Source organism: Argopecten irradians, chromosome 11 (assembly GCF_041381155.1).
Source record: "Argopecten irradians isolate NY chromosome 11, Ai_NY, whole genome shotgun sequence".
Taxonomy (NCBI): Eukaryota; Metazoa; Mollusca; class Bivalvia; order Pectinida; family Pectinidae; genus Argopecten; species Argopecten irradians.
This window is the reverse complement of record NC_091144.1, coordinates 10,922,036-10,935,593: the sequence shown is the minus strand read 5'-3', so window position 1 is coordinate 10,935,593 and position 13,558 is coordinate 10,922,036. Positions and strand designations below refer to the sequence as shown.

The 13,558-nt window shown below is 35.5% G+C and overlaps 1 protein-coding gene across 2 annotated transcripts; it reads right to left on the bottom strand.

Annotated features, from left to right (window-relative positions):
- Positions 1–2,649: 2,649 nt before the first annotated feature.
- LOC138334739 (uncharacterized) lies at positions 2,650–12,316 on the bottom strand. 2 transcript variants are annotated; one of them, XM_069283435.1, is made up of 3 exons: positions 12,241–12,316; positions 6,056–6,151; positions 2,650–3,587 (listed from the first exon to the last, which is right to left on the bottom strand). In XM_069283435.1, the coding sequence occupies exons 1-3, from the start codon at positions 12,291–12,293 to the stop codon at positions 3,413–3,415; spliced, it is 324 nt and encodes a 107-aa protein (XP_069139536.1). In that variant the 5' UTR covers positions 12,294–12,316; the 3' UTR covers positions 2,650–3,412. The 2 variants fall into 2 exon arrangements, with proteins under 2 accessions (XP_069139536.1, XP_069139534.1); XM_069283433.1 differs by lacking the exon at positions 12,241–12,316 and adding an exon at positions 10,102–12,234.
- Between the last annotated feature and the right edge of the window lie 1,242 nt (positions 12,317–13,558).

The following is a 13,558-nucleotide window of genomic DNA, read 5'->3' as shown; positions in this document are numbered from 1 at the left end:
CAGGGGGTCAGTGTGTTTGATGTTTTGTCCATTTACAAAATGTGTTATTTTTCAGCTTTTCTTGTAAAAAATTCAAAGAAGTTGATCTTTCACTAAAATGTAAAAAATAAAGACCAATATGTTATAATCCCCCCCCTTAAATGCTTATCATTGACATCTCAGTGATCATAACAAAACGATTTACAGCAAAAATTAACTCAATGTATCTAAAACTGTTGTTGCACTGACAAGTTAAGTAAAACTATTGAAGCTAAAAAGGTGAAATTTCACCTCTCTACAAATTTAAAATGTAAAAAATGCACGTTTTCAAAATGGCCGCCAAATCAAACTCATATATGAAAAATTTACAACAAAAAGAAGTCCACTTCGTAACATATTTTTATATAGCAACTTGCTACAAATTAAATGGTGAAAATTAGTTTTTAAAAATCTTTAATTAAAGATGAATCGAGACTTCAACGAGACGGAAACCTCACCAGAGCAGATCAATTAGTGGTATTCAGTTCATATTGATAGTGTGTATAACTCAAGTATTGACCTTAAAGTTTAATAATTCATTAACATCTTTATCTCTCTTTAATGAGTGAAAAAAAAGAAACTGACTTTGATTTACAAAATGTAATTTACTAAATTTCATAACAATACCTGAATGGAAAGGTACCGGTATCTGCCAATCACTATTTATCAGGGATCGTCTGCCATCGGGTCTCACTATCCTGATAATTGACACTATCTTGATGGTATCACTATCGAACATTTTGGATTGTCAACAGGAGTCACCAGACTTCCTTCTTTTGAGATGAGATAATAGCCAGGCACCAAATGAGGTGCGCAGATACTGGAGTTGCCATTCGGGTTGTCACTATCCTGGTGGTTGTTACGATCCAATGGTGTCACTATCTTCATGGTTGTCAAATTCCTGATGGTTATGGCTATGGGTTCGAATCCCATGTGGGGCAGTTGCCAGGTACTGACCACTGGCCGGTGATTTTTCCCCGGGTACTCCGGCTTTCCTCCACTAACAAACCTGGCACGTCCTTACATGACCCTGGCTCTTACTATTCTGATGGTTTCCACTAACCTCATGGTGGTCACTATCCTCACGGATGTCACTAACTTGATGGTATCACTTTTCTCCGATGCCTACTGTTTTGGGTTTGCCAACAAGAGTCGCCAAACTAAAACTTCCTTGTCTTGGATTGAACAGCCAATGAGTCCAGAGCCTTGCAGAACCCCAAAAGTGGTCAAGATACTGCAGCTGTCATTGGAGAGAAATAGTGAAATCATTCAGTAAAGTGGAAATCATGATATGACATGTTTATAGTTTCTTTTAAAGATTGCGGTTACAAAATTCCACTAATAAAAGATAGCTGCATGTTAGCTACTTGGCAGACATATTTTTCCCAAATTACTACTCAACAAGGGTACTAGGGAAACATATATATACAGATAGTATGTTGATTCGAAATAACATGAGCAATAAAACTGCAATTTAACTTTACAATTAGATGTAAGCTTTACACATGAGGTTTTATAGTAAATGTACCTGTTTGGAGCTCTGCTAATCACTAATGGTCACCATCACGGAACGTCTGCCATCGGGCATCACTATCCTGATGGTTGTCATTTTTTTTGATGGTGTCACTATAATCCTGATGGTTGTCATTTTTTTGATGGTGTCACTATAATCCTGATGGTTGTCGATATACTGGTTGTCACTATCATGGTGATCATCACAATCCTAAGATGCCAATTATTTTGAATTGCCAACAACAGTTACAATAATAAAAACTTCCTTTTCTTGGGGTGAACAGCCACTTAGAAGAGTTATGAACCTTGTAGATCACCAAAAGATACTGCAGCTGCCATTTGGGGAGAAAAAGTGAAATCAGTTAGTTTGGTGAAAAACATATGATCTGATTGAACCCAGTGGTTACAAACTTAACTATTCAAATTCAAATTAGCTGTCTGTTAGCTATTTTAGACATATGAGCCCCAATATGCAATGTGCTCAACAAGGGTACTAGGAAAAACCTTTATTCTTGCATGAAAAATTGAGAGAGATCCCTTTGTAGTTTTGATAAATTATCAATGGACACAAGAATTCCACGGAAGTGGATGTGTCGCCTGCACAGCATCACAAAAATAGTTATTTACAGTTGAAAATATTGTTAATTATCAGGTGAAGTTATCAAGTCCCGTAATTGGGTCACTGCAAGTGGTCAGTATCCTCAAAATCCTGTGATTTACCAAGTATTGCAGTCGTATCACTGCAAGTGGTCAGTGTCCTCAAGATCTCAAGTAAGTTATACCTCAAATAACAATAATTGGGTCACTGCAAGTGGTCAGTATCCTCAAAATCCTGTGATTTACCAAGTATTGCAGACGTATCACTGCAAGTGGTCAGTGTCCTCAAAATCTTAAGTTATACCTCAAATAACAATAAATGGGTCACTGCAAGTGGTCAGTATCCTCAAAATCCTGTGATTTACCAAGTATTGCAGTCGTATCACTGCTAAGTGGTCAGTGTCCTCAAGATCTTAAGTTATACCTCAAATAACAATAATTGGGTCACTGCTAAGTGGTCAGTGTCAGTGTCCTCAAATAACATCACTGCTAAGTGTATACCTCAAAATCTAATATCAATAATTGGGTCACTGCTAAGTGGTCAGTGTCCTCAAAATCTTAAGTTATACCTCAAATAACAATAATTGGGTCACTGCTAAGTGGTCAGCGTCCTCAATATTTTGTGATGTATTTCAATTAACACCTTATTGGGATCACTGCATGAGTTCAGTGTCCCACAAAAACTTTAAACCTTAAAACTATATATATTGTATACCAATTTACAATACCAATAGACCAAAATTTCAGAAATTTTTCAAGAATTTAAAAAGTGGACACTGGCAGCCATCTTTGAATGCAATCCTGGAAAAAAACCCTTTATGCACACTCCAAAGAGTATGTCTGTCAAAACCTTATAGCATTACATGATATACCTCAAATAACCGGAAGTTGTATCACTACACGTGTTCATGTGTTCCTCACAACCTACCACATAACCATATCACTGAATGCATTCCGTATCCCAAAAAATCTTACAAAAATGTACCTCAAACAACCTTAAGTTGTAATAATAGTAATTCGAAACGGAGCAAAAACAATGTCCCTTCTTCGTTTAGGGTACAAAAGTATGGAACGGAATTTGGGAGGAAATTACCAAATCACCTAAATGGGGACTGATCTTAGATGTTGGAATGAACAACCAATTAATGGTGTATACTACTGTATACATTTTTGGGTGAGGGACAGGAATTGGGACGATTTTTGAGGGGTTACCACATCCTCAAGCAACATCATTCCATGGACAAACAGATAAAGGATATTACATTACAATACATTATATACGACATCACATTACATAATCCTTATGCCAAGCTGGTCTGCGGGTGGCACGACCAGATCTGCGGATAGGAACAGGTGATGCTGGGACTGGTACTGCGGGGGACAACAGAGCTGGAGCTAGGCTGGTCAGCAGCAGGGACAGGGAAAACCTCTCCTCGGCAGCAGCAGGTAGCGTACACAACCTGCAAGATCACAAGTACACAGTTCAGTAAACAAGTATAGGCGCATATTACAAAATATTCAGCAGATATACAAGAGAGAATATTGCTGAAATATTGGCCAGATATGTTCATGGTTTATGAAAAAAATGATATCATTTATGAATATGAAAGACTCGTGAGTATGTGAATATGAAGGATATGGATATACTAGTAATCAACTTGAGGGCAAAGAACAATATTTATTTGTACGTCACAATTTATTTTTAAAAACTGTACATACATTTTTTCATCCCGAGTGCAGATTATCCTTATTCTTCCTACACATACATTAATATGTATATGAAAGGAACCATGGCACAAATAACTTCTCCAAATATTGTATTAGATTTGTGTTCTCAGCCATGTTCCTTTTTGCTCAATTTTGACCTATTGTATTCCATGGCGGCCATCGTGGTTACTGGTCTATAAAAGTTGCACAAAAAAAGACCTCAAAATAATTTTAGCCGCTAGTAACAATACGATCTATAACTTAAAAACAATAAAAATGAACTTGCTAACGGATCCCTGCTGAGCAGTGAATAAAGAGAGATAACTCTTACTGGTTTTAGAAAATTTGAAACCGTGACAAAATTTGTTATTTTACTCACAATTATGGTATTTTTCACTTTAAAAATTTAGAATTTGATTTAAACATCTTTGATGCTGGTCAAAAAAATTAAAACGGTCGACACATCTGCAGGTCACCAGAAATGACCTTACGAAATTTCATGGCAATCCGACTTTAAGTTTGAGAAAATGGTCAAAGTCCCGGCAGAAAAAGAAGACGCAGAAGAAGAATAACTTATTAAGTTAGAAATGTATCAAGAAAATATGTAAGAATCTGAATATAACCTTAACTTGTTAAATAAACTAGATAGACCATTCACACCTAGTCATATTCATATTTTATTTAAAAGTATTAAGGGATGTAAACTTAACGTATTTTTGTCTAATTGAAAAAAATAAATGCTTGGTAATTAACAGAGAGGAAATGGAAGCAACAAGCACGTCTTTAGAAACATGCATACACAGGAAAAGAACAAATATAAAAATACCTTTTCAAAGTTACCAAAGATACATCAATACAATGGTTCCAGTATAGACTACAACACTGTATACTCCCTTTGAATAATTACTTAAAAATTAAAAATATTTCTGAAATAAATTATGTAATATCTGTAATACAGAAGTTGAAACCAAAGAACACATATTTTGGTATTGTCAAAAATCTTTCCAAATATGGCAAGATATGAAAAGAAAAATATATTTAAAAACTAATAATGTTAAAAAACTAATTATGTTATGGAATTTAAATTAGAAACAGTACATGTTTTGGTATTGTCAAAAATCTTTCCAAATATGGCAAGATATGAAAAAAAAAATATATGTAAAAACTAATAATGTTGTGGGATTTAAATTAGATACAGTACTCTTTGGTGAGACTGAAAATTTGTCAATATCACTCAATTTTGATATTCTATAATAAATTATGAAGTTTTGTATTTTTTCCTGTATCATGAAAAAAACAAAACATAAATATGGAAGGTTTGATGGAGTTTTTGTTTACAAAATATGATGTTGGAAAAAAAAAGCTGTCAATACCAAATAGGTGTATTGAGAAATTTGATCAAATATGGATCAATTGGAAATACAATTTTGAATAGTTCTTGAAATATGCCAATCAATGTTTGTATGATGTTTTATGTTGTAGTACTTTAATATGTATGATTTGAATTCTTTTTGGTTTGTTTGCGTATTGTCTATAATTCTTTCTATGTGTGTGTGGTTTTTTTTCTATTTTTTGTTTGTTGATACAAACATTACATTTTCTCTAGTTCTACTACAAACATTAATCAAAAACAATAAATTCCAAATCATTGTTATCAGAATACTCAATACACATGTAATTTTCTTGATTTGTTTTCTGCAAAAAGTTACATATGCATGTCCCTTCAACTAAAATGGCTTTCAAAATTTATCTATAAAAATTATATTTATATTGGTGCATGCTTTGAAGGACAATATTGTTTGAGGAGTTGACCTCAGGGCACCCAGCTCTGGCAGCTCTTACCAAAACACTAATGTGTATGTATATACACATCATATACAGCTGGGGGAATAAAATATACATGATATTTGTACTGTAAAAAAAAAACACACACACACACACACACACACACAATAAGTTCCCTAGGGACTCCATTGGGGGGGGGACTTACAAATTGTGAACTATATGACCCTGGGATCACGTAATCCATAATTTTGGTTGATCTTTGGCTATGAGAGGCTTCTGCAAATTTCTAATGAATTTGGTTAAGTGGTTTAGGAGAAGTCGTCGAAGATATAAATTGTTTATCGCTATACAAACAGAAGGCGATTAGGTTAAGTCTCACGTGACCTGAACACTTTTTCACGGTAGGGAATAATGAATTTTACATCTAAAATCTTACCACAGCCTCCGCAAGAGAAAGTCCACGGCTAACCACCACTGCGAGCGACGTCGCAACCCGGTCAACCAAACTGCGGAAGGAAGTGTAAAACACAACCTGCAAAGAACAAGAACGACAGAAGTTCAGATAAGATAAAAAAAATCACGACAAACATCAACAATTGCTTTAGATTTATACCGGGCGTGTGTAATATTATGAAAAAACACATGGATAATATCAAGATTTTCTTTGGATTTCTTTTTAATGGGGGAGAATCCATTGCTGTTAATTTATCGAAACCCTATACATATATGCTTGCATACATACCAAGCTGGATACACATTCCCTAGGTGAAGGACACATGTCAAATGATGAGTGACCTTATAAACCTATTTCATTTGTCTAGGAAGCTGTTCCTGTTATTTACATCACAGGGATCTGAGAATTAGTTACAGATTATACTGTATATAATCATGGACCCACCAGAGTACCCCAAGACCATTACGTTTGATTGGATCCCGTGTCATCTGGAAAATCCTGTTGATATTACTTCTTTGGCCCCTATATATGTATTATAGTATTAAGGGTATGAACTCTACGGTAGAGAAAAACAGACATATTTTTTTTGTATCCGAGTTGTTTTTATAAACGGGCTCTACATATCAGTGACGCATATCTGACATTAAAGTTATATGTGCCGTAACTGGACAAAAAAAATTGATGTTATTTTTTCTTTATTAATCTATTGAAAACCACAAGGTTTGACGAATTAAGCTGTGAAAGTCATTCAAATGACTTCAGATGCCTTATAAATATTAGCCTCAACACATATACTGTAAAGTTGTTGTATTTTATGCGTTATGTATGTTTAGATGGAAACATACCTGCAATTATAATTTTACAATTACTAATAACACTGTAAAAATGTGAAATGAAATTGTAGACCACAATTTGGCTTCATGGTCTGACCGTATGTACTCATTTCAATTCACTATAAATATAAATATAATGCCAAAAATCATTTTCAGCTCTTATATGTGCTTGTAAAATAAAAATTCACGATGATAAAATACGGCACCTATAATTCTCAAAAAAATTTGATACTTTTAAAAATGAATAACTATTGACTAAAAATTTGTGACTCATCTTGATTCACGAGTATGAAAAATACGGCACCTATAACTTTAAAAAGAAATAATTGATACCATAAAACATGTATATACTATTGACTAAAAATTTGTGTTAGGTCCCTGTGTTTAGACTTGCACATCTAAAATGTTTGTTTTTCCCGTGCGAAGTTGATCGGGTCACGACAATTACGGAAGCGTTTCGTATGTTCACTGGAGTTTGACGTTCTGTCAATAACAGATAGTTGAAATATATATAAAAAAATACCTCTATATATACTATTTTATATAATGACTTATGTATAGTATAAATAAAAAAAATACCTCTATATATACTATTTTATATAATGACTTATGTATAGTATAAATATAAAAAAACACCTTTATCCTATTTTATATAGTATATAGGGGTATTTTTTATATTTTTTTATACTATATATTATTGACAGAACGTCAGACTGCTGTGGTGTGTGCCTTTAGCCTAACCATTGTAGCTACTAGTACATCGATCGGGCCAAGAAAATGTTTTCCGGAGTTTCCGTGAATTTATTGTGGGCCACATTAATTATTTCATATTTTTTTATGACTTCACATTTGGTGTCAGTAACGTATATTACCCAGTTTTAGTCAACATTTTATGCAGGGATCTAGAGAACGTGGCAATTTTCTTGTAAATGTTTGCGATTACAAAAAAAAAAAAAAAAAAAAAAAAAAAAGGCCAAAGAGGCCTTCACCTGAGTGCTGCTACAGAAAGAGCATTGCAAAGTTGGTTCAAATCTGTTAAAAGTATTTATGAATCAGAATAAACTTTAAAGTTGAACCTTCGTATTAGAATTTTTATTTTGATAGTGTATTATGTTACCAAACCTTATGCTTAAAATTCCAATTTGCTTTGCCAACGTTAAACAACAAAACCAAACTAGAAGTCAGTCAGTGTCAGTGATTTTATAAATTTCACTATTTAATCTATGAAGAGTATTTGGTTCCATCAAACCTGTGAATTCAGAAGCAGACATTTTGGCCCCGCCCCTCTGGTCCCTGGGGTCAGCCAAGACCAATATGGATATGGTGTTAAAATGCTATTTCATGGCTAATAATTCTAACCCAGTTTGACTCATTTCCTATTAAAACTAAGCAAATAATGTTCATAAATGTATTTTTCCTATATAAACTATAGTAAATTTGACCCTTCCCAAGGGGAAAGTCTGAGATCCGAGGGCCATGCAATTCACAATTTTTGTAAAGGGCCTTATGACCTTCCAATCTATGAAGAGTATCTGGTTCCATCAAATCTGTGAATTCAGAAGAAGATTTTTGAAGTTTTAGCCTATTTGACCCCTTTTGGCCCCGCCCCTAAGGCCCCTTGGGGTCGGTCAGGACCGATATGGATATGACGATAAAATGCTGTCACAGGCAAAAAATCTAACCCAGTTTGGCTAATTTCCTATGAAAAATAAGCAAATAACATTCATAAATGTGTTTTTCCTATATAAACTATAGTAAATTTGACCCCCCTCCCCAGGGGGAAACATGAAACCCCAGGGTCATATAATTCACAATTTTCGTAAAGGACCTTAAGACCTCTCCATCTATGAAGCGTATTTGATTCTACCAGTTCCAGAAGAAGATTTTTGAAGTTTAAGCCTATTTGACCCCTTTTGGCCCCACCGCTAAAGGCTCCTAGGAGTCGGTCATGGAAAATTTGTTAATAGGATTCAATGGCCATTTCATAGGGATAATTCTGACAACATTTAACTAATTTTCTATTATAAATGACCAAATAATGCTCCAAAATGTGTTTTCACTACATAAACTATAGTAAACTTAACCCCCTCCCCAGGGGGAAACCTGAGACCCCAGAGTCATGTAATTCACAATTTTTGTAGAGGGCCTTGAGACCTTTGAGTATTTGATTCTGCCATTTCTGGAATTTCAGAAGAAGATTTTTGAAGTTTTAGCCTATTTGACCCTTTTGGCCCCACCCCTCAGGCCCCTAGGGGGCTGGGACCATATAATTCACAATTTTGGTGGACCTTTGGCTATAAAATCTGCAAAATTTCAACAAATTTGGTTCAGTAGTTTTGGAGAAGAAGTCGAAAAAGTAAATTGTTTATCGCCATACGACGCACGACGGACGACGACGGACAAAAGGCGATTAGAATAGGTCACTTGAGACTTCGTCTGAAAAGTTACCTATATTGTACCTTTAACAGAGCTCTATCTAAAGTTTACATGTATACTATGATATATTGTCAATCTCCTTATTTATTACATATAACTAACAATATTCAGCATCAAAATTACATCAGCCACCTATTTCAATCATTCGCTAAGTGGAATTAAAGTTATAGTAATAGCACAGGCGTTTGGCTCTATAGACATTTTCTCAATATATATATATGTATGATACTGTACAGCATTACATAAAGAGAGCAAAATGTCTATAGAGCCAAATGCCTGTGGTAATAGTAAGTATACCTAACAGGCTTTACAACCTTTAGAAGTATTTATACATGTACAGTATCTTTACTATACGAGTTTGAATGTATAATTAAGAAAAAAGCACAGACCATTTCCACGCAGCCTCGCTTTCAATGCTTTCAACTTTTCTTTACTTTAATGGCCAGAACTGGGAAACTAAGCAGAACTTGACCGTCGTATTAATATGTGAGAACTTTTGGAAGGCCAATCAACGCATTTAGACTGGTTTTCTTTGCCCGACTATTCACTTTAAGTGTAATTATTACTTTATTAATATTAAAATATTTTTAAAATCAGAATCATCTATTATATATATATTGCCGTGAATATGAGAAGGCTTCATAAGTTGAAATAACTTGTTCCCGATCCCATTGTTCTTACACAGATAAAAAATGTTTTAAATAAGAAAATAACTTAAAACTTTAGTCTGGACTAGGAATAAAAACGAACGTTACATACCTTACCACAGTACACAAACTTGCCTAGACACTGAAGGATCACCTCCAATGCCAGGAAGAGCGCAACGAAGAGTTCCATGATGAATCTTGGATAGGTAGCAAAGAGCGTGCAGTATCGTCAGAGAAAATCTGAGAAGTGGGCAGAGATCTGGCGCCAAATTCAGAACCAACAATAGTCCTCGTGCCACGTGACCAGCATATTCAATCCAGCCAATAGGATACTACGACCGGTTAGTGAAAAGTGGTCAACTCACCACATCACGGGGATCACACAGGGATACGAGAATTACCGATTTCTGATTTAGACCTTTAAAACGTCTAAATATGTCTTAGGGCACTCTGGTCTAAACTGTGACTAATTCTCATATCCCTGTGGAGGATCTGGAAATTAGTTTAGAACGTTTCTAAACTTATCTTTTTTTTAAATTTAGACCCTTAAAATGCCCCATATTCCCAATGAACGTCTAAGAATAGTCTAAGACCTGGCATGAATTTCAAACTAACAGCATAAATATATCCAGACGTCTTGTGTCTCTCACCTGTTTTTTTAGAGTATTTATCTTACAATTAGATAATTAGCAAATTGACCCACGATTTGTTTGTTTTTAAATCCAAACCATGTAATGATGATATATATACCATAGGAATATCCTATCCAATACATATTTTCAGAGAGGAAGTAATTTATATGAAAAAGTAGCCTATTTCACCCTTTTGGCCTCGCCCCTCAAGCCCCCGGAGGTCAGCCCTATCATTTGTGCAATTTTGAATCCCACCGTATATGGATGCTACTATTGAATTAAGAGTGCTATCCCATGCATAGTTTCTGAGAAGTCGTTTATAGGAAATAGCCAAGTGACCCCTTTTGACCCTGCCACTCACGATCAGTCCCCATGGGGTCAGCCTCGTCATTTGTACAATTTTGAATCCCCACTCTATAAGGATGCTACCATTGCATGATGAGTGCTCTTCCAGGCTTAGTTTCAGAGCAGAAGTCGTTTATATGACGGGGAGTCAACCTCATCTTTTTACTATTTTAATCCCCATCCTATAAGGATGCTACCATTGCATTATGAGTGCTATCCCATGATAAGTTACAGAGAAGAAGTGGTTTATACGGTAAAAGCCAAATTGATCCCTTTTGACCCCGCCCCTCTGGCTCCCGGGGGTCAGCTCATCATTTGTATAATTTTGAATCATCACACTATAAGGATGCTACCATTGCATTTTTGGTGCTCTCTCATGCTTACCTACAGAAGAAGTCGTTTACATGGAAATAGACAAATTTATCCCTTTTGACCCCGCCCCTCAGGCCCCCGTGTTTTGAATCCCCACTCTATAAGGATGCTACCATTGCATTAAGAGTGATATCCCATGCTTATATGGTAACAGCCAAATTGATCCCTTTTGACCCCGCCCCTCAAGTCTCGGGGGGTCAGCCCCATTATTACAGTCAGTAATCCATAAGGATTCAATTCTTTTATTCCTTGAATCTTACGGTTCATCAGAAAAAGTGCATTAATATATACAGTGCAACAAAACTTACAATAAACAATAAGTATACAATAACATAGATATTTAACACACAGACACACATAAATAGTACAGATACACCCAACACGTGCACGACCGCTACGCTAGTGTAGAGGGTGTTTCTACATTTGTTTCAAACAGTGTTTATTCTTTTGTTCATGGCCAAAACTATAAATTTTCCTAAATTGGATAATTCTTTATTATTCCTTGTTTCCAGAAGTTGAATAAATTTGGCCATGCGAGGATTATTATGATGATATTTTTTGATAAAACGGTTTCTAATATCTAAGTAATTATTGCATTTAATTATGAAATGGTACTCGTCTTCAATGTCATCATTATCACAACATATACATTTTTGAATGTGTCTGTCTATATTTCTATATCTACCGGTTTCTACATTTAATTGATGAGAAGGATGCTATCATTCAAATTTTGTGAATTCCGGTGAGTGATTATGGGAAGAAGTCGATTGTTGATGGACGGACGCCGGACGCCACAGTGTCGCTTAAGAAAAAAAAATAGCTTCTCCCAAGCGCTTTCGCGGCTCTTGTCGTTCTTCAGAAGATTTCATGGTATTAATAATAAATCACACAGAATAACTTACGTTTGAAGAGAACGTGTCCACCACTTTAGTCTGTCTAAGTGTGGTAAATACATGTAGATAGCAATGAATAACGATGTCCACCCGTCTCTGTCCAGTGCGTGAATGCGAACATAAAGAACGTACAGGTGCACGAACAGGTACACAAATCACGTGACACATTTGCATGACACTACTAAAGCATGAGGACTGCTGGCACAACATATCAAACAAACCGATCGGTTATACCACAGGGATCTGAGAATCTGAGAAGATTTGCGTGTTATTTTTAAACGGCGACAGCACTTAAGCTTTGTATAGGTCACCGTCTATCATCGGTACACCGGACTCGAAGCGACAGCTCAAAAATACAGCATGACAGGGAATGATTCAGTCATTGTTTTTAATTATACAGCACAAGTATGCAGACTCTATCCTGGTCTCGTCGTTTCAGAAAACATTCGAATTAGATTAAATGTAAAACTTGTGGAATTTTAATGCGTCTTTATTGAATAATCTGTTAAGATATATGGTTTGTACCTGCTAAAAATTTAGGTTACTCACATATTTTCGTTTATTTTGAAATGATTATATGGTTTTAACCCAGTTCACCTCTCTTACTTAAAAGGATATACATATATATTTATTAATACAAAATGTCGGTAACCTGGGTTTCTTCAATGATGTTTAGATATTCGTTTTATAAGGCGAAATCAGTGTACGGCTTATAGCTGTGGGGTGTACGGATACTAGCTAAAATTGTTATTATGGTGTATGGAGTATAGCGTGATAGTAACAATGATTTAATCTATATTTACGTCATTCAATTGATTAATTCGGTTTGTTTGCTTCATATTGACGATCCTGTTTACACATGTGTTAATATGGCACCCTAGCCCGAGATACTCTGGCCCTAACACCAGACTTAGACATAATGACAGATAGATGTCTGGTTTAGGGCCAGAGCGCAGTAGTACTGGAAAACATGGAATAAGCCGACACCGTTTGGTATCGGGCCAGGTCATCTCCGATTCAGACTACTTACAAAATATTACCACCCGAGAATCGCCACTTACCTTGGTCTTTTCAACAAATGAATAATTTATCTACTCATAGCCATCCATTTCATCACGCATGCACGTTCTATTGTGTCAACACAGTAGTTTCTTTTCTGCTACTTGCCTCGTCGTCGTCGCCATTTTCTCGTAGTATGCAAATCATCTTTAATCTCGACGAATTGCTATATTTGGGTAGATATGATATTCATTTGTTGAATAGACTAAGGTTAGTGGTGCTTCTCGGTGGTCAGTCTGAATCGGATATGACCTGGCCCGATACCAAA

Excerpts from the sequence above, each read along its gene's own strand:
- LOC138334739 (XM_069283433.1), bottom strand. The coding sequence starts at position 10,179 with ATGGAACTCTTCGTTGCGCTCTTCCTGGCATTGGAGGTGATCCTTCAG. Across the intron at positions 6,152-10,101 it reads AGTTTGTGTACTGTGGTAAG|GTTGTGTTTTACACTTCCTT; the intron begins GTATGTAACGTT and ends TGTTCTTTGCAG. Across the intron at positions 3,588-6,055 it reads TTTCTCTTGCGGAGGCTGTG|GTTGTGTACGCTACCTGCTG; the intron begins GTAAGATTTTAG and ends GTGATCTTGCAG.